General features: G+C 38.1%; 2 protein-coding genes across 5 annotated transcripts; both read left to right on the top strand.

Moving 5' to 3' along the window:
- The first annotated feature begins 8,293 nt into the window (after positions 1–8,293).
- On the top strand, positions 8,294–16,438 carry LOC113082481 (calcium-binding mitochondrial carrier protein SCaMC-3-like). Of its 2 annotated transcripts, XM_026254107.1 has the most exons (10): positions 8,294–9,273; positions 11,432–11,555; positions 12,287–12,374; positions 12,568–12,679; positions 12,787–12,945; positions 13,076–13,222; positions 13,319–13,432; positions 14,767–14,934; positions 15,666–15,816; positions 15,969–16,438. In XM_026254107.1, exons 1-10 carry the CDS (start codon positions 9,073–9,075, stop codon positions 16,148–16,150), a joined length of 1,446 nt encoding a protein of 481 aa, XP_026109892.1. In that variant the 5' UTR covers positions 8,294–9,072; the 3' UTR covers positions 16,151–16,438. The 2 variants fall into 2 exon arrangements, with proteins under 2 accessions (XP_026109892.1, XP_026109893.1); XM_026254108.1 differs by lacking the exons at positions 8,294–9,273; positions 11,432–11,555; positions 12,287–12,374 and having other exon boundaries at positions 12,665–12,711.
- A 2,110-nt stretch (positions 16,439–18,548) lies between these two features.
- On the top strand, positions 18,549–25,306 carry LOC113082479 (BUB3-interacting and GLEBS motif-containing protein ZNF207-like). Of its 3 annotated transcripts, XM_026254105.1 has the most exons (12): positions 18,549–18,681; positions 19,244–19,370; positions 20,045–20,183; positions 20,368–20,544; positions 20,629–20,704; positions 20,808–20,878; positions 20,979–21,124; positions 22,007–22,087; positions 22,818–23,039; positions 23,335–23,491; positions 24,614–24,798; positions 24,986–25,306. In XM_026254105.1, exons 1-11 carry the CDS (start codon positions 18,641–18,643, stop codon positions 24,772–24,774), a joined length of 1,398 nt encoding a protein of 465 aa, XP_026109890.1. In that variant the 5' UTR covers positions 18,549–18,640; the 3' UTR covers positions 24,775–24,798; positions 24,986–25,306. The 3 variants fall into 3 exon arrangements, with proteins under 3 accessions (XP_026109890.1, XP_026109889.1, XP_026109891.1); XM_026254104.1 differs by having other exon boundaries at positions 24,614–25,306; XM_026254106.1 differs by lacking the exon at positions 22,007–22,087 and having other exon boundaries at positions 24,614–25,306.
- The last annotated feature ends 2,528 nt before the right edge of the window (positions 25,307–27,834 follow it).

Here is a 27,834-nt window from a genome sequence, read left to right as displayed (position 1 = left end):
AAATCACAGCAGAAATGTTTGCGCACACAGAAATCCCCAGAATGCACTGGTAAAAACCAGATCAAGACAACACAAGTCAAAGCCTCTAAAAAAGCCCTTAAAAGATACTGTTTGTACTAAAAAATACAATGAAATAATAATAAACATTTAAAAACATTATTATTATTATTTGCTTTTTGTTTTATTTTCTTAATTTTTTTGTTTAAATCTATATTATGCAATTTATTGTCAATGCCATTATACTGAAATGTATCATTTTTGCTTAATTAAAAGGAAAATGCCCCGTAAGCATGTTTCACGACTCTGTAAATTTAACTGCTATAGTAAGCACGTGATAAAAAGCAATGCTTTCAATAAAAAGCATCTACACTTTAATATATAACCTTATCATCAATGTTTAGTAGACCTGAGTCTTTGTTGGAGCCTATTCATGTTAACTGTATCCTTATCCATAATAGAGGGAACAGAATGAGACAGACTCATACATTTAAAATAAATATATTTTCTCTTCCAAACATATGTTCTCTCTGGCAATCTCCAGGTACTTTTATTACCTCTGCTTTCCCCCACATTTCCCGGGTCAATGCCGCTATCATCCTGTGAGCATTAGACACTTGGAAGAGAGGTGAATGCAGGTCAGAAACACTTTGTCTTGTCATCATGCATCCATATCTCAGACAGCGTTGAAAAGCACTCCTGTCAGTAGATATTTTTTCTGGTGTGCCACTTGTTAGTAGCAGCTGTACACAGACAATATAGAAAGAACATAAATACCCTCAGAGCTTCCGGTGTATAAAAATAAAATTAAAAGTTTAAACTTAAGAGGAAATGTCACAAGTCTATGAACTTTGCTGCACAAAGATATAATCAAGAGATCTAGAGTCCAACACAATGAGAGCACACAGTCTCTGGGCTGTGACTGGGTTTCAGCTGTAATGAAGGTACAGGGCTCGAGGAATCTGAGCCTCCTGTGAATTCAAGCCGCAAATGCTCTCGGCCACCCCATATAGAAACACATGTCAACAACAAGGGACTGTCTAAAATCGGAGCCATCATTTCAACTTAGCATGGGGGTGAGAGTAAAGCCCGGAAAACAATAAACATTCATATATGGTTTCATAGTGACTGAGCACCACATGAAAGCTTGTGAGTGAGAGCGAGAAAGAGGACAAAAAGCGGGTCACTCCTAAACGTGTAACACAAAACAGTTTTTGAAAAGGGCGATTGGAAACATTTCAAGAGACTGTGCTGCTCTCACACAAAGCTTCTGCAATTCTGAGCAACACACTGGGGCACAGTGGCACACAGGCGGATGATAGATTTGTATTCATTATCATGGCAACAGAGTGGTGGTGAAGAGAGAGAGAAATTGAGCCTGCGATCTGGGCAGGCCTGCAGGTCTGCGCTGATGATGAACAGTCACTCGGTCATCCCCAGTCTGCACACGCACCAGAGACCTGCATCACAACACGGTGCGGGCATCCGTCGCAGGCATGCAGTCATAACTCATCCCACGGGCGGCTTGCAGGGGTCATCGTAACACAAAGCGCCGCACAAAAGAAACGTTTTGTGATGGCTGGAAGATGTGCATTAGAAACTAATTCCTTCAGAAGGGCTGCTCTCTCTTCACTCCTGAGGGAAAACCCATTTGTCTTGCAGTCGAAAGATAAGAACTGCTCACTGCTTTAAAATACAAGTGTATGGGCAGAGCAGGCAGAAATATAGCAGGTATTTAATCAGAGAGATAAGATAGGGGCCTTCAGACCAATAAACAAGGGGCTTTATGAAAATTGTGAATTAATCAATAAAAACCTCTCAATTGGTCTGAAGCAGATCTAATAGTTGTGCAAATAAAGTGGCGCTTCATTAAGTGAACAAAATATAAAATATATGGTCTATATATAACTTAACATCAATCTGGGGTATTGTCAAATGCTACTTTCTAAATGATCTAGTTTTCAACTTTAAAAGGTGTGCTGCGAAACAATTCAAACAAAACACAACCCAATAAAATCAGAAAATGTAACAATTTTACCATTTTAGTGAAATGCTGAAGGCCCAGTCCTAAACCTAATCGTCAGTGAGACATAAGCAGATTGTACAAAAAATACAAATGAGATTATAATTTTGTATGAATTCAGCACAAACTCACCACAATGTAAAATAGTTATGAATTTTCATGAGAGAGTGTTGAAAGTATAGTCTACACAGGTAGGATAATTAAATAACCCATTATTTAAGCAATGTATATCTTCCAGTATAACATATATGTAAATGATTAGTTATTATAATAATTTAGTCAGGGTAGAGACTAATCACAATGTAGTTTTACAGCGGTGAAAACACAACTGTGAGGGACTTAACCTCAATTCGTTCAGCGGTTTGTGCTGGGTGTACTTTGGAAATGTTAGAAATATCATACCACAAAAATGTCAAGTCAAAATTAAAAGATCATTTGTTAAATAAATACTCGAGCATTTAATATAAATACCTACATTTATACTTTCTGTAATCAAAGGGAGTTGCCTTTTAAAAATCATACTTCAACCACTAGAATATCAGAAGCTCAAGCAATGATTTGTCTCGTTATAGGTTACATTACCTCAGTCCTTTATCTCGGTTTCAGAAGCGCTTCGTATGATTAACCAGTCTTGAAGAGCTCCAGCAGGTGTTTACCTACAGACAATTAGTCTCAAACCGAATGTCTTCACAAATGCTTCTGTCAGGAGCGTCACTGTTTGTGCGTCACCTTTCCCTATCATTACAGGGGAAATGAAAGCCTCTGTGGCATGTTTAGAGGGGGAGAGGGGTCCTGAATGCTGAAAAGCAAGTATTTATCTCCTTGAGAGAAAATTACATGTTTGCCACTTCTCTCTTGTTGGAAAAAAGCCTGAGTATTTAGGGTTTAGATCTCAATACATGTTATTTCCAGTCTCCATCGTACTTTATAAGGTGCAGTGTGATCATGATAATAATGTGTTAGATTTTCTAATGTAGATACTCAAAGGGGTAAAAAAAAATAGAGTAAAATAAAAGACTCTGGGCTTGTACAAAGTACTGATTTTATGATAATATTAATACCCCCCCCCCCCCCCCACCTCCAAACAAGGGTCTGAATCTCTCATAAAGTGCATATTGCACCGTGCCATTCCAGCTCATTATAATAAATGTTTCTAAGCATTGCAATCTTATTATGTATTTATGTCCTCGGGCAGGATTCAATAAAAAGAGAGAGGGCGAGACTTCATACACTAAACAGATGTAAACCCGCTATCTCAGCCACCCACATCTAAATCTTACGGGGCTGTGGTTTGATAGATTCACAGTAAGCTCTCTTGTTAGTCTTCACTGTGTTATTGCTTTGATAATCGTGCATGTTGAGCTTAAGACCAAAACTGAGAAACATCTCTGCAATTATATACTATGTAAGCCGGGATAATGTACAATGAGTAGGTCAGTTTTGCTAAATAAACGCCAACAATGTGATCAAGACAAAAAAAAGTTGTTTGCTACAATGCAATGAATAAATAAATAAATACAAATCTTCTGAGGTCATTTTCACTAAAGTTGATAACTAGGATGCAAGATGCCAGTTGGATTTCTATTAAAACAAGTGAGTCTGCAGTGTGGTACTAGAAACAAGAAAGTATTGTGAGCTCGATCAGGAATCTTGTGTTAGTGACAAGCTTGCTTGGTTTGAAATAACTTGTGATCTGGGCTTTATAGATCACTACACTATTGTCAATAGACAATTAACCTTTTTATCTAATTTCACACTAATGTGCAACACCTTGCATCTATGATTTTTCCCGATATTGTGCACTGTGATATAGTTACAGCATCATCATGAGGTGGACATACTGAATATTTGATATATTTGCAAATTCTTGTGACTCAATTGAAAACTCAATTGAATCAATTAGTAACTAATAATACCTGATGAAAAACAATGTTGAACATTTACCCCGAGAAAGCCTCTAAAACTTGCTTACCGCTCACAGTAACACAGATCTCTAATCAGACAGGAAATATAATTGCTCCTGTGGTGCTGTTATAAATTTGGCTTTGTTTTTTTCTTACCCAGTCTGAAAAGAAAAATAATAAGCCAGTGAAAATGATATTCATCTTACTGACAATGAATAAGCCTTACCCAGCATTAAACAACACATCCACCGGGCACAAGCCAATCTGATTGTGAGCTTAGTCAACCCTGACAACACCCCGCCGCCGACCACAGTCTGTCTGTGCTGGTTACGCTGTCCCGAAGACTCAGAAATGTCCCAAACATTCAGAGCTGGTGACACCACTCATTCACATCATAGCTCAATATGATCTATTACATGAACATATGCCATTTATGATGGAAAGCACTCAATACCACTTCATAAATCCGATGTCTCTCAGTCAGGTTTGATTTATAGTTGGCTATAGATTAAACATTTCCAAAGACTGGAAGTGAATTAGCTATTGATCCCTGGCACTGGGCTGGGTCACATATAGCGCAGGCTGTGTTTGTGAAGTGTGACGTTTTAGCTGGTTAAAGAAATGTATCCTATTAAGGTCAATAAGGGAATGATGTAAATGAGTTTCCTCAGATTTCGACCGAAGTGTGCTCTGGCTTTCATTATATGATGAATTTTTATGTCCTTCGTATTTGGACGCCTCACTAGAGGAGAATTTAAACTGGCTGCTGTCCAAACTAAACAGACTGGAGACACGGCACTACTACCTGCCAGCCAAGGTACCACCTGTTTGTCACGGCCAGCACACATACCCCCACCCCTTTCATCCTCTCGTTCCCTCTCTTTTCCTCTCGTTCCCTCCCCGAGCTTTTGGCGTGTGTTCTGGATGGGCATCTCGGAGCATCTGTGCCTGCCTGAGGCACTGGACTGTGCTAGATGTGGGTCAGAGCTGTAAATCCTGTGTGGTCTTGTACCAAACAGCCATTGGGACTTCAGGAGACGCAGCAAAGCTAGATGCCACGCGTTGCTGATGGAGCGCAGGAGCAGCATGCAAAATAATAAGTCAATAATGAAGGTCATAAGTCAACTTAATGGTTTGTCTCGTGCTTGGCCCTCCCTTTCATAAATGAAATCCACAGCGGATGCATCCAAGTGAGGAAATCCCAGTTCATTGCCGCCACCTCCTGGTCATTATTAGATATCATAATACACACACACGTGTCTCAGTCGCACTTTCCTAAAACACAAGATCAAGAGGCATCCTCATTCGCCAAAACTAGTAATCCAGAAGCACTGGATCTCTATTTGAGCTTTTACTGGGTGCACTTGGCATAATAAAAAGTGAGGGCTGTGGGAGAAGCGAGCGTGGAGAGGCTGCAGTTGAAACAGGATCTCACGCTGAGGAGCTTTGAGGGCCAAGGGCTGTTAAATGAGGAGGGAGATAATGAGAGAGAGAGAGAGAGAGGCAGGAGCATGGTAATCAGCAGGCCTCAGTTTCCTCACTGATGCTCCAGATTAGTCCAGCCTCACAGGCTCCCTTAGGCTTGTTTCATCTCTTTCTTGCCTCAGAGAACACTTTGGATGAAAGGCAGAACTTCTCCATCCAGTCTGCTGATGAACCTCACGCTGAGGCCACTGCGCAGCACGCTGCTAATAATCAAGAGGGTTTTTCTCTCTTCTCAATTCATTACCTTTTCCATTGCTCTCTGGTCCATTAGCCACACTTTATGCTCTAAAATAATTGTTTATGTAGCATGTTCTCTGTGTTTTATGTCTTCAAATACACAGCATTCATTTTAACTTCTACACTTCCCACAGTCTAAAAGAAGATGAAAACTAGGTTTTATTAGTGCTTGTGACCTTGATCCACCAGAAGTTGGCAGGCATCTTCAATCAGAATGCTGGCAATTAACAATAAAGATATGATATTATACCCTTTAAAGTTTTGAGGTTGGTAAAAAAATAATGCTTTTGAAAGAAGTTCCTTGTGCTGGCCAAGGTTGCATATATCTGATCAGAAAACTATGTTAAAAACGGAAATATTGAGTAATGTTGTTTTAAGCATCATTACTCCAGTATTAGTGTAACATGATCCTTCAGAAATCATTATAATATGGTGATTTGTGGAGTCCTTATTATCATCAATGTTGAAAATTGTACTGGTAGTTTTTGGAAACCGTGATATATTTTCAGGATTCTCTGATGAATAGAAAGTTCAAAGAACAACATTTACTTGAAATATACATCTTTTGTATCATTATGAATGTTTTTATTGTGACTTTTTAAAATCAATTTAATGTGGCCTATTAGTATTAGTGAAGTATTAATTTCTTCCAAAAAAAAAAAAAAAAAACAAGATTGACTTCAAACTTATATATATATTTATATTTATTTTTTATAAGATGTGACATTATAATTGAAGTTTGTAGACGGAAAATAAAAAAAAAATCTAGTTTTTTTCCTTCCTCCAGCCTGTTTTCAACGTCACTATATCAAGGAAATTGAACATTTAGATCCCCCTTGTGGCCTTTTGTGTAATAACTATTACTATCCTGGAAAAAAATGAAACACGCATTCTCAAGTGCAGAAATATACTGGTTGTTGATAATCACTTTAAACAATGTGTCTAATCTGGAGGCATTATGAAGCAGTAAACTGACCTGAGAGGTGGATATGAGGCATGCAAAAAAAGCAACAGCAAACAGCATTAAACACAACTCTCAGGATCCATGAACTGTAACATATTAACAATATTTAAGAAATATAAATTATGTAAATGGATTACTTGTACCAGGAAATCTGTACCATATCATCCCTTGACAATATTAGTAAACATAAACTGAACTTTTGTTTGCTAAAAACTGGAACTGGACTGAACTGGAAGCAAATTAATGTTTAAACTATCATATAAGATACATAAATTGAATGATTACGACTCATTTCTGAAGACTGATTTGCTCTGTGCTCTTGTCTCTGCTCACAGGGGGTGATGTTCAGTGCCAGAGGAGGTTGCCCTGGATACAGACAAAATAATCTCTGCATGCTTCCCTGCAAAGCACCATGGGACACTTCATGTTCCTTGTCCCTCTGTCTATTAATGTGACCTGAAGTGTGGAGAGCTCTGTCTGGTGTGCCGTAGATGGCTGTGATGGTGCAACCATGACAAATCAGAAAATACTGAGCAGGAGAATAAAGTCTTTTAGGTGGTTTTATGTGGGAGTCGGGAGAAATCATGTTTCACAGCCAGAAAACCTCTGTGTGGCTGTGCCAAGAATGACCGTCTGGGATTGTCTACCTTTGTACTTTCTCCTTTCAACACCAATCCAATAAACGTTTGTAAACTAGAGCTTAGTATGGCTCAGAAATACACAGCACAAAAACACCCCCTTCTTTTGTTTCGTATCACAGCACTGCTGCTGGTGACGGGTTCAAGATTTGAAGTTTAGTCCTCTGAAGTTTAGTGTTTTTTTTAAACCATGAGTAGGCTGTTTTTGAAGTTGTCTATTGTAGTCTAGTGGCCTAAACTACTGTAAATGAACAGAGCTGCAATACAAGAAGAGCTGTTGACTCCTTGCCATTCACACTGACTGCACTGTTAATTATGACAGAAATTTAAGGGGCTCAGGTAAAGACCCAATTCTCTATGTTGCACATAATAAATAATTAAATTAATACAGTAGCCTATAATTGAATACTATACTATAACATGCATAAATGTTTATCTGTAATTATTTTTACCATTTAATAAGAAAGAACTGTATGTTAAAACTAATTCTGTAACATCAATAATTGAATTTGTTATACCAGTCTGTTTTTTGTTTGAGGTTGATCTTAAATTCAGTGCTACACATGAGACATATCTATCGTCATCATAAAATCCTTCAGTGGGTTCCCTCTAATCTTGCACTATCCTGCAGGTGTTGACTCAGTAGTTTCCACACAGAGGGTGTACGTCACCTGCACCCAAAGCACACCCTATTCACCAAAGTGTAGCGCTTTTCAATTATTGGGAACCAATTGCCTTATAAAAGACAATAAACAAGCAACTAGGCTTAATTGTTCTGTGTATGATTGGTTGCAGTGTTATTAATTTTTTTAGTGACCTTTTGAACTTGAAATAACTGGATGATGCACTCAGTTCCCTTACAAAAAGTGAAATAACCAGGTTTTTATTTATTTTTTTATTTTTTTAGTGAAACCAAGGGAAAGATGTAACATTTTATTGCATATATTAGATACAGATATAATATTTTAGCATTGTAACTGTGTCTACGCATTACAAGGTTTTAGAAAATCACAGGTAATAAAGATTGAAAGTGAATCATCTCCGCGCGCTCCCGAGACCGGTTTCACCGGAGGAGGTTACTATAGCAACACGCTGCTGAAGCGACTTTCCTTGAGAAAAGCCTATCATTCGGTAAATCCAGATAGCCTGTTGTAATTATCTAGTTTTAAATATAACAAACATCTAAACTAACCGTTCGCTAAATGTGCGAGGGGTTCAAGACGAACCCGTACAGAGTGAGCACACCGCTCGTGAATATTTAATCCGTGACACGATGTCGCTCCTCGGGGCGCTTTAATAGAGTTGGGACACCCAGCCCTTCCCTGAAGATCTGTGCATAAAATGAGCAAAACACGCTACTCGTAAGCCTAGTGCGAGCGACAGCTGCGCGTGTGGATGCGGAGATCTCCGTCGCGCTGCGATGCGGTAACCGGTGCGGCGGCGCGTGCCCTGTGTGTGATCCGAGCCGAGAACAGGACAGTGAGCTGATGGAGCTGGGGTTGAGAGAACCGGTGGAACAGACGCGGGGATTATCCTTCTAGCCGGAGGGGCAGAGGTTTAATACTTCCCGGATTAAGTCTGTCGTGATCGGCACGCGCTTCAGTGCAGCAGCGCCGGTGACTGCGGCGGGACTCCGACAGGTGAACGAGGATATAGATCTAGACCTAGCCGCTTCTTATTTAACCCAATCCATAAATCCTCAAAGTGGTCTTTGCTGATGAAGTAGCTAGTTTACCTGTATTTTGGGAGGCAGGATGCAGTTCTTCTACCTCTGACTGACTCTCGAGGACAGATCTGCCCCGTGTTCACCGAGGACTGTTTCATATGGGCGAAGCGAGGAGGCGCTCCCCTTGGTGTAGGACACGGGCTCGCTGTCAAGATAACGGGGGGTCCGATCCAGAGCGGGAGAAGCGATGGGCCGAGCTGTTCGATCAGCTGGATCTAAATAAAGACGGGAGGATCGATGTGACCGAGCTGCGCACCGGACTGACCGCCTGGGGGGTCGTGCGCACCGAGGTGGACGAGGTGGGTCGCTTACTTTGGGAAGTTTATAGCTGTTCACCATAAACATGTTCAGCCTGGGAGATTAGCTGTGAGGTGCGGTGAATTGTAACCATATGAAACCCCAACATATTAGGTCCAATTTGTGGCAAGATCACCCCTATACGAAAATTAACCAAGGTTGTACTAGCCTACAAAAAAAAAAAAAAATACGGTTATTATTGGTAACCACATGGTCTTGTTGCAACACTAACCATAGTTTAACCATGGTATTCATAGTAAAATGATTGAATGATTTTTACAAATAAATGAGACAAAAAACATGATTACTAAACTTTTACTATATTAAAACTGTTGTTAATTTTTCACACCATGAACTTGTAAACCGTGTGATTTTTGTCATGCTTACTCTTAATAAGTTGAAACTCACCCAGTAGAATACTGTTGTGTCTGCGACCAAGGACAAATGATCCTGTGTAATTTATTTAAGAGTTAGACCTCGAGTTAGACCTCTCTTTCCACTCTGCAATATTGACAAAGCTCCAGACTAAAGAGGCCAATTTCATGTTTGGGACCCAGTGGTTTGAACTGAAAACTGGACATAACTTCTGACATCACAAAATATATCATTGTATCAGTTTATTTAATTAATTAATCACACTACTTCAATATATAAAAAACTAACAAAACAAAAAAAAAAAACTAAAAAAAAAAGCATGCTGCTTTGTCATTATTATTCTAAGGGCCCTCACTTCAGAAATTGTATTGGACTCCGGGGTCTTTGAGTCAAGAAGTTTGAGATCCACTGGTTTAGCCAATGAGTTAATCATATGAACTCCATCCTTGATCCTTCACTATACATGTGTAATTATTTTACATCTGCTTTTGTAACTTACTTTGTGAGCATGTTAAAGTTAAATCAGCAGATTCTTTAGTTAATTTGATAAAATAATGCGGTCACACTTTATTTTAAGGTCCAATTCTTGCTATTAACAAACCATTAACTATGACTTTTTCCTCAGTAAACTCCTAATTTGCAACTTATTAATAGTTAGTAAGATAGTTGGGTCGGATCAGGGATGTAGAATCTGGTCTTGCAGTATATGTGTTTTATAATATACAGTCAATATGTTAATAATTGGCACACTAATAAACAACTAGTTAATAGTGAGAATTGGTCAAGTGTCACCAGTAATGTTTATATACATGTTTAAGTTCAAGTGTTACGCTTAAGCTGCCCAGATGCAGAGAGTTGCAGTTGTAAAACTTGTAGCTCTACTGGACTGCATTGAACATTGCACAAAATAAAACAAGCACACTGTCTGTTGTGTTTTTAGCGATTATTAGCATATATAACAACAATTATTTGTGGTTGTAAATTTGATCCACATAGTAAATCTGATTACTGAAACTGTTTTGGAAAGTGATGTCCCAGGTGCTGCAATCATAAACTGCAGAAATAAATCTGCATCACTGGTTTAAACTGCTTGAGTGGAGGACTGTAAGTGCTACTGAGGGACTGCATGTGTTCTTGATCTGCAGTTTGTTGTATAGTCTGTATAGTTGTACTGGTTCCACCAAACCATCTGTACAAATCTGCAGTAAGGCCTCATACAGTATGATGATTGAGACCTTATCTAATTCTTTGCATTATTCTATAAGTCAATTTAACTGACATTTTTGTTTGACTTGAAGCATGTTATCCCAAGAAAAAATGTAAACATTCTCCTTCCTGCTGAAGCGACAGTGTATATGTGGTGTTGTGATGATTACTTCAGCAGGTAGCTTAAAGTGAAATCATGAACGTGCCGTTATGAACATAACTTGGAGACTCCAAGTTTCCTTGGGGAGAGCAACACTATGTGCCAGTGGTATGTCTGTGCTGTTGGGTTGTGTGACTGTTAGTCATGTGATGTGATGCAACAGGAGAGATTAGCTCTAGTTCACAATGTGTTTGCGACTGGATTCACCAGACTGCTGGCAGGGCTTTGCACACAAACAGAAACCTTGCTTCTGTAAGCTTCGAGCAATGCCTTCTCTCTCTCTCTCCTTTCTGTTTCATGTTAGTTTCTCTTTGTTCTTCATTCTACATGGCTACAGTTAAATAAAGTGCACGTATAACTCTTCCAAGCCTCACATTCATGCCCTTAAACATGCACTTTTCACTTCCTCCTGCCCTTAGATTGTACGTGTGAGTGACACCAATCATGACGGCCAGCTGGACTTTGAGGAGTTCACACAGTATCTGCGCACGCACGAGAAAGAGCTCAGACTCATGTTCCGCAGCCTGGACCGCAACAACGACGGTCTGGAGGATCTTCTCACTAATTAGAATCTCACCACTGTAACTGCAACCTCACAATAGTTCCTGGGAAAATACATATTTCCACTTGATTTTTAAAGTGTTTGTGAGAATTATCAGAACATCTGTAGTCTGTTAGTATACAGTATATGTTATACTATCATTCAGTTTGGGGTCAGGCAGTTTTCTTTTTTAGAGAAATTCTTATTTTTACAGAGAAAGGATGCATTGAAGTGATCAAGAAAAATGTAGAGACGTTTATAATTTTATAAAATTACAGAATACTTCTGTTTGAAAAGGAACGCTGTTGTTTTGAACTTTTTTATTAATCATTGAAACACCAAAAACTGTCAAATGTTTCCCACAAAATTATTAAGCAGCACAACTGTTTTTAACATTGATAGTGATAAGAAATGTCTCTTTATCAGCCAGTCAGCATATTAGAAAGATTTCTGAAGGATAAGGTGACATGAATGAGGACTGGAGTAATGATGCTGAAGATCAGCTTTGCATAACAGGAATAATTTACATTCAAATTATATTAAAGTAGAAAACAGTTGTTTTAAATAGTAATAATATTTTGCAATTTTTACATTCGGTAAATGCAACCATGGTAAGCATAAGAGACAACTGTCAAAAACATTCAAAAACTTAGTGACCCTAAACTTTTGAAAAATAGTCTGTCTTTGCTGCCCATGTAAGGAATAAGCATTGGAGTATTTTCTGATTTTATAGGTCACATAGATGTTGGAGAAATTCAGCTCTCCTTGCGCAGCCTTGGAGTGAATGTATCCACAGAGCAAGCCTCCAGAATCCTGCAGAGGTTCGAGCACTTCAGCTTCAGTTTTTTCAGTGCTTGATCAATGTCATGTACACACTTACCTCCCACTCTGGCTGTGCTTTCAAAGGAGTTTGAGATGTTGCTGTGAAGCACCCACATGTTGAGTCACACATATAGTTTCAATGGGCATAGAAAACGCTTCTTTCAATTATTTTATATTCCCTTTGTGTGTCAGCATAGACAGAGATGGCACGATGACCATTGACTGGAACGAGTGGCGGGACCACTTCCTGTTTAACCCCTTGCACAACATGGAGGACATCGCGCACTACTGGAAACACTCTCTGGTCTACTTCCAGCTCTTTTCAGAAATTAGATTGTAGGCCTGGTATTCACACAAATTTAGGAATGTAAACTTTAACTGTCCTTTGGGTCTAAAACGTATGCGTTTCAGATGTTGGACATCGGGGAGCAGCTGACGGTGCCGGATGAGTTCTCAGAGAAAGAGCGGCGTTCAGGTGTGGTGTGGAGACAGCTCGTGGCCGGGGCGATGGCAGGAGCCGTATCACGAACGGGAACTGCTCCTCTCGACCGTCTTAAAGTTATCCTTCAGGTTCGGTCAGCTCTTAAAAGTATTTGATTGACGCTTTATTGTTGTATCAAATACACTCAACAGAATAAAGCATAAATCTTACATTTGCAGTTATGTTTCGAAAACTACAATACAAATAGATTTTCGACAGGTCCATGGCTCCAGTGGTATGGGTTTGTTTGGTGGCTTGCGGGGAATGGTGCAGGAAGGAGGACTGAGGTCTCTTTGGAGAGGCAACGGCATCAATGTCCTCAAGATTGCACCGGAGTCAGCTATCAAATTCATGGCTTATGAGCAGGTAAACGAACCAGAATCCAGTAGCAACTCTGTTTTAAACTAGGCCTGAGTGGCAGACTGTCTAATACAAGTTAACTATACTAAATGTCTTGTGTAGATCAAATGGCTGATCAGAGGCAGTAAGGACGGTGGCTCTCTCAGAGTTCAGGAACGCTTCATTGCCGGATCACTGGCAGGAGCTACAGCTCAGACTATCATCTACCCCATGGAGGTGAGAGAGTGAGAGACTTTTCAGCTCTGTATAATCTAACCACAGACTTTATTGCATTCATACTGTAATAAATCCAAAACTGGCTTTCTAAAAGCCCATTAGAAATTCCTGAGGGAATCCTTAGCGAATTAGTCTTCTGGGTTGGCCTGCAAATTGACGTCATTACTAAATAGCTCTATAAAGATAAGACCTGAAGAATGCAGTAGCCTAACTTTTGTACTTATCGTCCTTTTTATCATAAGCACTTCTACGGATATTGCATAAAGTAAGTGGATATAAACAGAAGTCTGTGCTAGTGTTAGAAAATGGACATGGAAAATTTCAGAATAAGCTGTCAAGCTGATGTCTTTAAATTATCATTTTAATTACAATTATTGATTGACATTAGTGCAGTAAACTAGATATTTATAATGTAACAAAGGTTTGAATTTTAAATAAATACTGTTCTTTTGCCATTTCTGTTCATCAAAGTATAAAATAAAAATACATTAATAAATCATGGTGTTGACAAAAATATTAAACAACCCAACTTTTTTTTTTACATTGATAAAAAGAAATACTTCTGAAGGATCACGTGACACTGAAAACTGGAGTAATGACTGCTGAGAATTCAGCTTTGTATCACAGGAATAAATTACATTTTTAAAACATAGTAAATAGTAATATTATTTCACAATATGTATATTTTTTTAATGTATTTTTGATCTAATAAATGCAGCCTTGGTGAGCACAAGAGACTTCATTAGAACATTAAATGTAAATAAATAAAAAATATACTATAATAGATATGTCCAAGTGCATTATGTTGATTATTATGGAAAATATTTTAGCTTGTTTTTTTGCAATTTTATGGGTAAAAAATAGGTCAAGTAAGACACTTGCAATGGCAAGGTAATAAATAATAATGATAACAATAATAATAATAAAAGTATAACTACAATACTTAAATATAATATGCATAATGCAGTAATATTGATGTCTAGAAAGATGAATTTTATTATCAAATGAAATCCTGTATTGGACCTGGAACATCTTGCTCATATAATGCCTGGCTTTAAAAGTATCTGTTATCTCAAGTAATACTCGTAGCTGCTAACGTAAAGTACAAACAGCAGAGTCTTTCTATTCTAGGTTTAAATGCAGAAAGCTTTTTTTCTGGCTTCTACTGCTGTGTTTAATGAGGCAGATCTGCATCACATTTTGGAAGCCAAGTCCTCTGTTTATTTATGCTGGAAGGAGCTGCTGCAGCTTAAAGTTACCAGTGACCTCCAAATGTATATTGCTCTTCTACTCTTAATCTTTATATTGTTACTTTATTCCTCTTTGCTTCTCAGGTGTTGAAGACGCGTCTGACGCTGCGGAAGACAGGACAATATTCTGGCTTGGCAGACTGTGCCAAACAGATACTGCGTAAAGAAGGAGTGCGCACGTTCTACAAAGGCTATGTGCCCAACACACTTGGCATCATCCCGTATGCTGGCATTGATCTGGCTGTGTATGAGGTATTTTAACACCTTTAAATGTTCGTGAATCCCTGCTGTTATCTCAGTTGTTATGGTCGGTATATGTTATGCATTTACGTTGTTCTATGGTCTCCTCCTACGACACACAGATCTTTTCAGGTGATGGTCGTGACAAATCTGTCAACCCCCATTTTTTATTCTTTCCCATATGGCAAAAAACAAAACAATCATTTTATTTGGCAAAGGATACAATGAATTAATTAAAAGAACCTAAATACAGTTATAATGTTACAATATATTTACATTTTAAATAGATGACACTCTGTACATTATAAAAACCTGCAAAAAAGTACCATGGTTTCCACAGAAATATTAAGCAGCACAAGGCAGCAAATTCGTAAAAATTAATGAATTCAATAAAATGAAATAAAGTAAAGTATACTAAATTATTTTACTAAATATACTTAAAGGGATACTCCACCGTATGGGATAAGCTAAGTGCTTTCAAAGTGTCACCGCGCGCCAAAGCGATTGAGTGCACGCACTTTTGAAAACAATGGTATATATTGAACACAACATGACTTCTGTCAAATTTAATATATATTTTCTTAAAAATGACCAAAAATATAAGGAAATATAATTAACTAAAATGTACAGAATATACTGCAATATCTATATGTATATTCAAATATACTGTAAAATCTATATTAAAAATATATTTTCTATCTAAAATCTTGCTCTGTTGTGTCTGTTTTTGTTTTTTTTGACAGACTCTTAAGAACGCCTGGCTCCAGCGGTACTGCATGGGCTCGGCTGATCCTGGCGTCCTGGTGCTTCTTGGATGTGGCACAGTGTCCAGCACATGTGGGCAGCTGGCTAGTTACCCGCTGGCTTTGATCCGCACACGCATGCAGGCTCAGGGTGAGCGAGGCCAAACAGATCCACACAATTCTTATCACGTATCATTCTGCTTATTTTGTGATTCTTTAAGAAGCACAAAATGTTTACAACAATGAAAACACGCACACAAGATGCAATTATAACCTCACTCCTCCTTCCTTTCTTCCTGAAAGCCTCAGCAGATGGCACTCCTCAGCTGTCAATGGTTGGCCAGTTCAAGCACATCGTGTCCCATGAAGGCGTTCCTGGACTTTACCGTGGCATTGCCCCCAATTTCCTCAAAGTCATTCCTGCTGTTAGCATATCTTACGTGGTTTATGAGCATATGAAGAAAGCACTGGGAGTGGGATCTTAAACTAAGACAGAATCAGAGTGAAAAAGCAAGAAAGAACCTGTATTAAAAAGAGGACGATGAAACTTCTGAACCTCGTAAAAAGAGTCTTAGGGAGGCACAGAGGACCCCTAGAGAACAGAATAAAGAAGACATAGTCAATGAATGACCTAAAAACCTCTACATTGTACGCAATCACATTCCCATGGCAATTTATTCTTTAATAGGATGGAAAGATCGTTTTGGGCCGAGGTTGTGTTCTGGCAGCTTGGAGATCTCCGGTTTACTGCATTACATCTATTTACCCCCTTACGAAAGGAAAATATATTTTCCAATATATTTCTTAAAATATATTGTGATATATTGTAATATATTATTTTCCCTTTTTATTTTCTAATATTTTATATATTTGAATACATTTAATAATATATTGATGATACATATATAATATATAATATAATATATTGCAAAATATACAAATGATTGCCGCTTTCAATATATTGCAATATATTGGAAAAAATAAATATATATAAGAATATATGCCTAATATATTACATGATATTTTCCAATATAATGCAATATATTTTTGTTTCATAAGGGCCTGCAGTTTCACATAAACAACTTCTTATCTGCAAAAGTTTTACAAGGAATGAAATGTTATTTCTGTGGTGATAAATGTGGGGTAATTGTGTAAAGAAATCTCTAAAGGCAGGGAGTGATGGTTACATGTTTGTTTTTGTAGGAGGATTAACAAAGGTTTTTTTTTCTTGTCTTTTTTTAATGAAAACCAAAGTTTCCCTCCTAAAACTGACCAAAATGTTGAAGAAAGTGAGTTAATGTACAGATGGGAATGGGATATTTGGAATAGCCTCTTCTGACTGATGTTTCATAACATTTCAGAGTGATTTACAAAGCATGTTTCAGCAGGGATTTACACTGTTGTACAGCTCATATATTTTTGTAAAGGTCAGTGAGAGGTAAGCATGTTATTTGCTACAATTTATTGATCAAAGGATTTGCACTCTTCAAGTGATTGTTGAATTCATATCTTAAACTGACTTGTGATGCTATTTTATGACATCTCTGCTGCTTTGCTACTTAATTACAAATCTTAGGATATTTCAGTCTTCATTGTTAAAGTGTAGAGTGAAATACTGGATTAAGTGTTAAACTGAAGTAAATGGTAAAAATAACTGCCTTGAACAACTTGCAAATGGGTATTAGATCAAAAGTTTATTATATTGAATTCGGATACTTTGTGTTTATTAAGGAATGTGCTGTGGTGAATGCTAAAACGTGTCTGAAAGTGATTTCTGAATCTATACAAAGGGCTTTTGAGCCACAGGTAGTGCATGAGGTCAGTGGCTGAAGTGCTTTCGCAATTTGCATGTTTTATGTGTTTCGTAAACTCTAATCCATATAAGAAATATGCAAAGCATGGTTATATTTAAAGCTGACAAGAATTGTGTTTGTAACATAAATCATGACTGATGTTACCTGCCTCTGTTAGAAACAAATTATACTTTTCTTTTCTTTTTTTCAAGTAATTGAACTGGTTAGTTGCATCTAATGCAGACTACGTTGGCACTAAATATAAAAATGCCTGCCTTTAATTTTGAATATGAAATATGATTTTAGGTATAAATACTGTTTGAATGTAGTTTTTTGAGATATGCATTTATCTTAGACAAATAATTACCTCTGAAGGTTGTATTTTGGAACAGCATTTACTTTTTTTTTTCTTTTTGCTTGAATGCATTGCATTGAGAGTAGTGTGCCTTGACATGCTGTATTCACTTTATAAGATGTGCATGCTGTTTTTACTGAGGCAATGCTTGCTTTAAGTATAACAGAGAATAAATAAATTCAAGGTTATTAATGATAAAAACTGAATTCTTTGAATCTTTGGTTGCCAATTTATATGTTCCATTTATCTCACTGTTTTTCTCAAATCAGGCTTGTTTTTAACAAAGCATTAAACATTCTGAGCTTTAAAGTTAAAATGTAAGACTCACAAAATAAAATAAAATTTTACTCATATTTGACTGATTATCTGAATCAATATTTGTTTTCAGATGATGTCAATACAATCAAATAGCAATTAAATCAGATAACACTGATGAAATAATGCAATAAAACAATGGTGAGGTCAACTCATAACTATATATTCATGTTTTATATCCTATTTTGCTAAAGGGTGATGTGATTAGGAGGAAAGTGAAATAAGGGTAGTGTGCAGTAATGCAGAATTTAAATGAAGAATATATATATATATATATATATATATATATATAATGATTTATTTATTTAATTATTTTTTACTACTGCCATCATTTCAACACCATCCAGAACCCAAGTTGTGCACCTCCTGTCCAGTTGGTGGCGGTATTCCTTGTGATGCGCTGTCAGTGCGTGGAAAAAACCGTCGTCATGTCCTATCTACTCCATTTTAGTTCTGCTAATGTTTTGGTAGACGTCCGTGTGGTGCGCGCGGAAAAGGCTGGTGAATAAATCATGGGGAGAAAAAAGAAGAAGCAGTTGAAGCCCTGGTGTTGGTATCCTTCTTTAAAAGCGATTGTAGCGTTGTTTAATATTTTTCGAATAGTTTATTGGTAGGGATTGGCCCACTTCCTGTTTTCGAATAGCTAACGTATTTGTCTGTGATATCAAGGCCGCGTGTCTCAACAACACTGAGCTGCCTCTCTGTCCGTCAGAGAAGCATTCGAACGTGTGTTCTGTTAGAACGCTCGCGAAGACGAGACCTACTTGATGAATCCGATTTAAGTGAAAATAATTTTATTGTTTCTCTATATACGTGGATTAGTTTCACGCGTCCACTAACAAAATAGCGTTTAACATGGAAATATCCAGTAAAAAATAAAACAAATATAGTTTTCACTCATTAATTCACCTCTTTAACAACGGTTTCTTTTTCTTTGGAGAACCAGGATTCCCAATGTCGTTTTTGAATGCAGAATAATAATTGTAAAACTATGGGGCGTTTGAGAAACACCTAACTAGGGTAATAATAGTGCAAGAAATGTGTAAAAACGATTTATGTCCCTTCTGCTGTTCTGCTGTTTTTTCTTGTTTATATGACTTTAACGGCAAACTCAGGTACTGCAACAGGGATTTTGATGATGAGAAGATTCTCATTCAACATCAGAAGGCCAAGCACTTTAAGTGTCATATATGTCACAAGAAGTTATATACTGGTCCTGGTCTGGCCATCCACTGTATGCAGGTAAGTAGTTATTTTATATACTGTGTGTGTGTGTGTGTGTGTGTGTGTGTGTGAGCGCATATACACACACACACACACACATACATACTCACTGGCAACTTTATTAGGTACACCTTGCTAGTACCGGGTTAGACCCCTTTTGCCTTCAAACCTGCCTTAATTCTTTGTGGCATAGATTCAACAAGGTGTTGGAAACATTCCTCAGAGAATTTGGTCCATATTGACATGATCACATCACGCAGTTGCTGCAGATTTGTCGGCTGCACATCCATGATGTGAATCTCTCGTTCCACCACATCCCAAAGCTGCTCTATTAGATTGAAATCTGGTGACTGTGGAGGCCATTTGAATAAATTGAACTCATTGTCATGTTAAAAAAACAGTCTGAGATGTTCTGAGCTTTTTGACATGGTGCATTATCTTGCTGGAAGAAGCCATCAGAAGATGGGTACACTGAAGTCATAAAGGGATGGACATGGTCAGCAACAATACTCAGGAAGGCTGTGGTGTTTAAACAATGCTCAGTTGGTACTAAGGGCCCAAATTGTACCAAGAAAATATCCCCCACACCATTACACCACCAGCAGCATGAACCATTGAGACAAAGCAGGATAGATATATTATGTATGTATGTGTATATATATTCAAATATGTTTTTGTATGATTTATTTAAGGTTCACAAAGAAACCATTGATGGTGTCCCTAATGCAATACCGGGAAGGATTGACATAGAGCTGGAGATTTATGGAATGGAGGGTATTCCAGAGAAAGACATGGAGGAGAGGAGACGTGTGCTTGAACAAAAAACACAGGGTATAACATTTAAATTCTTATTTACTCCTCTGGGCTGCGTTTCCCAAAAGCATCGTAAGTTTAAGTATATCGTAGACCCATTCAAACTACCATCAACTTACGATGCTTTTGGGAAATGCACCCCTGTTCTTTTTTTAGCCCAGGTAAACCCATAGTTACTATATTCTCCTTTTTTTGGAAACAGATAATCAGAAGAAAAAACAGCAAGATGACTCGGATGAAGATGATGATGACGAAGAGGCTGGTCCTTCTTTCCAGCAGCCAGCAACAGCCGTACAGCCTCAGGCAGCCTATGCCCCTATGACCCAGCCAGGAATGACCCCTGTCCCAGTGCCAGGGATGCCACCTGGAAGTTACTCAGGTGTGCTTTCTAATAATACAAAACCACCCCAATTAAGATGCATAGTATATTTATTGTGTCTCTCTTAAATGGTTTCTCTTAAAGGAATGCCCCCAATGATGCCTGGGATCCCCCCTATGATGCCAGGGATGCCTCCTGTCATGCCCGGGATGCCTCCAGGGTAAAAGTTAATAGAATTGGAATAGTTTTATCTGTTAATGTTTTGTGATTAATCCACGCCTTTTGCATTTAAAAATGTCCTTCCTGTTGTTTTGAACTAATAGCATGATGCAAATGAGAGGGATGATGCCACCTGCCCATGGAATGCCCCCAATGATGCCAGGCATGCCACCAGGTACAGGAACCTTCCTTCTCATTACATGTATACGAAACCCATATTTATTTACTTATCTTTCTTTAATATTTGTTCATAATTGTGTCATTGTTTTGCTCAGGAATACCTCCTCCAATGGGACATCACCCTGGCATACCCCACATGGCTCAGGCCCCTCCTTCCAGCACCCGGCCGGCTGTGCCTGCCACAACAGTGCCCATGCCACAGCCGAGTGTCTCCAAGCCACTGTTTCCCAGTGCAGGACAGGTATGATGCCCCTTCTCCTCACATTGGTATACTTGGTTTATTAACTTTTTGCCTACTTTTACTCGCAGTGTAAAAAGCATACTCACAGTGGTGACATTATAGCAAAGCAAGTTTTGTCTTTTGATGCATAAATGCACATGGAAATGGAAATGTTAGTAGCAGATAGATTTTTCGAATAAAAATAACATTCAAAATCAGAAATTAATTTGATGATAATTAATGCATGTAAAGAAACCTATTGTTGTCACTTCATGCCACTGACAGTGATGCTTTCAGGTTTGCAGATATGCTCCTAATACAGAGGTTTTAAGTTCAAATGATCTGAGAGCTGCTAGTGAAGTGCTGTGTTCTCACCACAGATTAGCCTTTGGTTTCTCATAAGTGTATTCATTTGTTTGTATGTGTGTGTGTGTGTGTGTGTGTATGTATATATATATATATATATATATATATATATATATATATATATATATATATATATATATATATATATATATATATATATATATATATAAATCATTGAATTTCTGATGCATATATGAAGTGTTAACTTTATTTATATTTAAAAAAATTAAATGGATTGTTTATGTTGGACCAATGAAAATGTTGGCAGAATAAATCAAAATTGAACTACTATTCTGACTGGACCAGTAGTTCAAAACATCTGAAGACCTATGACACCATTGAAACCAGCTTGTGAAAACTGAATTGTGGGCTGTATTAATGGATGAACTTTAAACACTCGAAGATCCATAAAAAAAAAAAAAAAAACAGTTTTTAAACCGTTTTAAACAAACTGAGTGTTAAGTGTGTTGATGATAGTTTTGGTGGGCAGCAGTCCTGTCCAGGGTCTTCATTATGTGCTCTCTCTTCATACTGCAGATGGGGACTCGAGCTCCAAGCACAAGCTCAGGCTCCTCCAGTCTGGACAGTTTGTCAGCATCCTCTAAACCGCTGTCCCAAGTATGCAGTAGCTTGCTGACTCGGTGAAAGAGCTGCTTCATAAAACTATTGATGGCATGTAACAGCAGACAGACCTCAGACTGCCTCTTAGATTAATTGACTTTTTTCTAGAGGACGTTTGTAATGCTTCAAAAGAGATTGATTTCATTTGAGGCTGAGAAATGACAGACTGCTCCGTTATCTTATTAAAACTAAAAGTCTGTTTCTCTCTCTTCTGGTTTGTAGTTGTGAAAAATCTACCTTCATAATCACGTTGTCTATGTATGTAGATCCCAAAAAAGTATTTGGACACTTGATCATGATCCACCTAAAGCCTAACAAACCTAGCTTTGTTGGGGATGCACTGATGTTAAAATTATAATTCTGACCAGACTGAATGTTATGGCTGATTCCAAGCTGTAAAAAAACCTAATAACTGAAATCAATAGTTTTTAATACTACATGTGAATTTACATGACTAAATTAGAATGTACTGTATGTAATATATAGTGTTATGAAAGTATTAGTGTTTTTAAATGTTGACTTTAAGTATTGGACAGCACTGGTAATAAGTATGCATGATTCAATATTTAATATTGGCCAGTAACCGAGTCCTACCATATATACATATATAGATGGTAGTGCATTTCAAGTTTTTGCCTGTTCTTTATTTGTATATAAAGTAAATAACAAAACATCAATCAAGTGGTACACTGGCCAGATTGTGTGTCTAATGGGTCTGTCTCTGCAGGTCCAGCAGGCTGGTTCTGGTGTAGCGGTGAGCTCCTCTGCACCACCTTCTGCTGCTCCCAAACCAACATTCCCAGCTTACACCCAGTCCTCCGCCACTGCTGCGGCAAACTCCAGCAGCACTGTGGCCAAACCGGGCACCCCAGTCACAAGTAAGCCTGCCACCCTCACCACCACCAGTGCAACCAGTAAGTTGATCCACCCTGATGAAGATATATCACTGGTAAGTCAACATGTTTCTGTCCTTGGATCTTTAACCTTTGCAGAAACAACTGCTTTCATTTGATAAAACACCTATTTGATTATTCCAGACTGTCTTGTACCAAAGCTGTGACTTTTCTTTTGCGGAACATACATTTGAATAATGCTTTTTTCCATACATTGAAAGTCAGTGGCACTAAAACAACACTAGATCACACTGACGACACAATCTTTTGTTCCACAGTAGAAATAAAGCAAGGAAAAAAAGCCTGTATTTATGTCTTACCAGCTTGTGTGATTTGCTTTGTGTTTGACAGGAGGAGTTGCGAGCACAGCTGCCTCGCTACCAGTGTAAAGTCCCCAGCGCAGGACAGGCCCATGTGACTTCCCCACCGGTTGCACCGATGGGGGGCGTGTTGCCCCATCAGCAGGGCATTCCTGCACAGCAGCCAGGTGTTAGGCATCCCATGCAAGGTAAGGTGTATTTGAGGGCTGTCAGACTTTTGGAATGCCTCCTGTGTTTCAAATAAGAGAGGAAACGTCTTGTTACACTACTGTTTACAAATTTGGGGGCAGTGAGATTTCCTTGCACAAGGAAGCAATTCTATTGATGCAATTACAAAGGTGAGAGTAAGTGCACTGACATTAGAAAGGATTTTCATTTCAAATGAATGCTGTTCGATTGAACTTTCTATTCATCAAAGAATCCTGAAAAAAGACTGTTTCCATTCAAACATTAAACAGAACAACTGTTTTCAACATAAATGTTTCTTGAGCAGCAAATCAGAATATCATAATGATTTTGTAACCGTGTTAATTTTGTTTGGCAAATTATTTTTGTCATAAGTAAGCAATGCTTCAGACTGCTTCAGTGCAGGTTGTAATCGATGAATAGCGCACATTTGTGCCTAGTAATTGCTTATGAAATAATATTTATGAATTATGACAATGTTTGCTATAATGATGTTTATATGGTAATATTTTAGATGATTGTTAGTTGAATACATGTTTTATTTCCCTCATCTGAACTTGAATGAGCAGCCTGCTACTGTACACTCCACTGTGTAAACATAAAAAAAAGAGTATTTAAAGCTTATTTAATTTAGTTTGAGCTTTAGTTTAGCCTGACGTACTACAATAACCAAAACAGAAATAAAAAAAACTGTATAATGCATTAGTTTAACTATGCCCTTTACATTTAGTCGACTTCAATAGTATGATATCGATCAAAGCAAAAGCAATTCAGATGGCTAAAATATGACTAAATCTAAATGTCATTTTGCTGTCAAATTGAACACGGTTTCTGAAGGATCATGTGACACTGAAGACTGGAGTAATAAAGCTCTGCATTACAGAAATACATTTCATTTTAAAATATACTAAAATACACTAATATTTAACAGTATTACTGTTGTTGCTATATTTTTGATCAAATAACGCAGCTTTGATGAGCAGAAGAGACTCCTGTCTTTCAAAGATAATGAAACCGTCTTACCAACCAACTTTTGACCAGTAGTGTTGTATATTAATGAAGAATAGCAGCGTAAGATCAAACCATCAGTTTCAAATGCAGCTAATCTATTTCCTCTCATGTAGGGCCGTACGGTGCTCCGCCGCAGGGGGTGCCTGGGTACGTCCCAGGAGGAATGCCTCCTTACGGGCAAGCCCCACCCATGGTCCCTTCCTACCAGGCCGCTCCCCCCCGGCCCGCCTTAGGCATGAGACCTCCTGTAATGTCTCCTGGAGGCCGATACTGAAGCGTCACCACTGGTCGTCTTTAGGTTTGCTGATTCCACCATTTTGCCATCTAGTGGCGTGCTTTACAATCCAGATCAGTAACCGTAAGCCCTCTTGCAATGAGGAGATGGAGTAATCAAACTGTGTAGCGCATGGGACATTTGATTATTATTTAGACCTACCCTTTGTTGCAGATCATACAGTCTGGCTTTTCTCTCATGTTTTGTTTAGGTTTTTAGAAGTGTAGTAAATATGGTTCGTATTAATTTGAAGCGGCTGGAGTTTCGTACAGCACCTTTAACAAGGCAAGTCACTGTAAATATACTATTACTGTACTAAAAGTGTGAAGCCTTCGCAGCACCCATAGGTGCTGTTGGACGTCCCGTCCCCAGCGTTGCTTGGTGAGGGCTTCAGATAGCTGTCACTGTTGGATTTGATTTTTCTGTGTCTGCCTGTCCACATTTACAGTGTCCTCTCTGAAGGGCCAATAACAAACGACTCCTGTGAATGCTATCTGTACTGTTCCACTGTTCATTGTAATAAACTATTGAATCTAACGGCTGTTTTTTTCATTAGCAAGTAAAGGACAACCTCACAAGGTTTGTACTACAAATGCTAGGAATGTTTATTTGTGTGAAAGCTGTGTATATGCAGTGTTTGTGGGTGAGAGGGAAACTGAAGCATTTGCATCTCCTTTCATATTGAAGTTTGGATTTAAAGGGGTCAGATCATGAGGAATCCAGTTTTCCTTCATGAGTCTACTACCATCATGTCAACTCAATGTAACTGTTACAACGCAAAACATCCTCCCTGGTCCAAAAAGACCATCATAACATCTCACAACTTCTGACGTCACTGAACAACAGAAAAAACTAACAAAATGAGTTTGTGCTGCAACCGAAAGTGAGACGATGATAAATAATCCTGGAATAAAAAAAAAACAAAAAAAAAACATAGTGGACATGTATAAGACCCCTTTAAATTTTCAGCTGCTTATGCAAGGACATATGGCTGTTAGACGAAAAGAAAAACAACCATTGAGAGAGCAGTTTCCTGAAAATCACAGTCTTGAGAGAGTGAAATGACCCTTGGGAACCTGAGAATCCTTTATGTCAGGCCTCGGCTCATTACTTGTGGTTTTCAGGAAGAGGCAGGTAAGAAGGTGACTGTAGTTCACTGTGGTTGTTGTCCTAAACTGAGGATTTCTCTTCTCCTTGTAGCAATGCCATGGGACTGGCTGAGGCAGAGTCTCAGTGTTGCTCTGCACAGGCTGAGGCAAGTCTCACATTTTCTCTCTTTCCTCTCTGTGTTCAGGGGGCCTCACAGCCGTTAGGCTGTTGGATACAAATGTCCCCAAACTTGGAGCAAGTTTGGCGATGGCCCCGGGTTTATTAATATCAGGGGAGTTCTCTTAACTAACTCATGTTTTTAGCTAACATGTTAAAAATAGATACAGATTCTTCAAAAGTTTGAGGTCAGTAAGGTTTGTAATGTTGCACTGAATTGATCAAAAGTGACCGTAAATCAAGTTGTTACAAGATTTCTGTATCAAATAAATGCTCTTTATTTTTATTTTTTTTTCCTGTTCAAGGAACCCTGGAAAAAAAACTGTTACCGTTTTCACAATTACTAAGCAGCTTTTACTGTTTTCAATATTCATAATGTAATTGAGCATCAAATCAGAGTATTAGAATGATTTCTGCTTGTGTGACAGTTAAGACTGTGGAGTAGTGATGCTAAAGATTCAGCTTTGCATCACAGGAATAAATGACATTTTAACGTGTTCACAGAGAAAAGTTGTTTTAAAATTGATAATGAAAATGATATTTGACAGTATTGCTTTATTACTGTATTAGGAAGTAAATACAGTTTAGTGAGAGTATGAGACGACTTTCAGTATGATTTAAAGAAAATCTTACCAGCCTCAATCTTTTGAACAGAGTGTTTATTAAAGTGATCTGTTGAGTTGTTTTCAACCACATTTATGGCATGCTGTTGATTAGCACAGACTCTGGATTCTGACTCCTCTCTCAGTTTGTAAGAAACCAGGGGAAATGCACATACAGTAATTACAATGAAAGCAGTTTGCAAATTAGGAAAATGACCTTGCTCATAACATGTGCTATAACACATGTGTATGTGTGTGTATATATATTTATTGTGTGCTAACAGCTGTATTTGTGCAGTTACACCGAGCTGAGGTTTTAAACTCTCCCACAAGAATCACATTCAAATAGTCATATTTATTTTACAAAACTGAAAATGAGGTGAAATTGATTTAGTGTGCTTCAGAATTCTTTCCGTGCGCATTGTTGGAAATCCAGAAGTATTATATGTATTAAGATATTTATATGTGGTGTATAATAATGTGCTTTTGATACATTATAAAAGCTTCATAAGAAGAAATGACGCAGTTAGCACTGGGGAGCAATGGTGTGATTTTGTTTAATTGCACTCTTCGACTGGTGTTGGAGAAGGTTTGCATGTTTATTGACATTAATGGTGTATTTTGATGGATTCTGTCCACAGTTTGGCATGGATATCAATCCATTGAACTGCTCCAAGGTTTAATTTAGCATCTAGCTGACCGTATGAATCGGATGGTTTGTGTTTGGTAAAGTACTTTCTGTGAATCGTTTGTGGTTTGTTTCTTTAATCTGCCCAACTGCTGCTATTCATTCACTCTTGATTTTATATGGAAAATGTAATCCAGGACCCCATTTACAGGTGAGACTGAGCAAGTATAATTATTCTGGATTTGTAAATCTGTATTTACCTGCTGTTGCTGGGTAGAGATGGGAGGCATTAGTTCTTTGCCTGGGGCCCGTTTCCACTAAGGAGATTCAACCAGTTTAAAACTTGAACTCGGAGTTGACTTACCCTGAGATGGGAACTTGAGTTTTTGGTTACAGAAAAAGCTGAAATGAGTTGGTTTAATCAACTCTACATTGACTGACTCTGAGTTAAGCGAGTGCACCACAACTATAAAAAAGCCATTATCAATGGAGTGCTGATATACGATTCACCATTGCAACAGCTCCCGCCAAAAAGCCATCTGCATACTCCAGGCTCCATACAAA

This window comes from Carassius auratus, unplaced genomic scaffold, assembly GCF_003368295.1.
Source record: "Carassius auratus strain Wakin unplaced genomic scaffold, ASM336829v1 scaf_tig00036239, whole genome shotgun sequence".
NCBI classification, from domain to species: Eukaryota; Metazoa; Chordata; class Actinopteri; order Cypriniformes; family Cyprinidae; genus Carassius; species Carassius auratus.
Note: the sequence above shows the minus strand (reverse complement) of the source record. Positions and strands in the feature narration are given on the sequence as shown.

Excerpts from the sequence above, each read along its gene's own strand:
- LOC113082479 (XM_026254105.1), top strand. The coding sequence starts at position 18,641 with ATGGGGAGAAAAAAGAAGAAGCAGTTGAAGCCCTGGTGTTG. Across the intron at positions 20,705-20,807 it reads ATGCCCGGGATGCCTCCAGG|CATGATGCAAATGAGAGGGA; the intron begins GTAAAAGTTAAT and ends TTGAACTAATAG. Across the intron at positions 21,125-22,006 it reads TGTTTCCCAGTGCAGGACAG|ATGGGGACTCGAGCTCCAAG; the intron begins GTATGATGCCCC and ends TTCATACTGCAG.
- LOC113082481 (XM_026254107.1), top strand. The coding sequence starts at position 9,073 with ATGGGCGAAGCGAGGAGGCGCTCCCCTTGGTGTAGGACACGGGCTCGC. Across the intron at positions 12,680-12,786 it reads ACTACTGGAAACACTCTCTG|ATGTTGGACATCGGGGAGCA; the intron begins GTCTACTTCCAG and ends TATGCGTTTCAG. Across the intron at positions 14,935-15,665 it reads TTGATCTGGCTGTGTATGAG|ACTCTTAAGAACGCCTGGCT; the intron begins GTATTTTAACAC and ends TTTTTTTGACAG.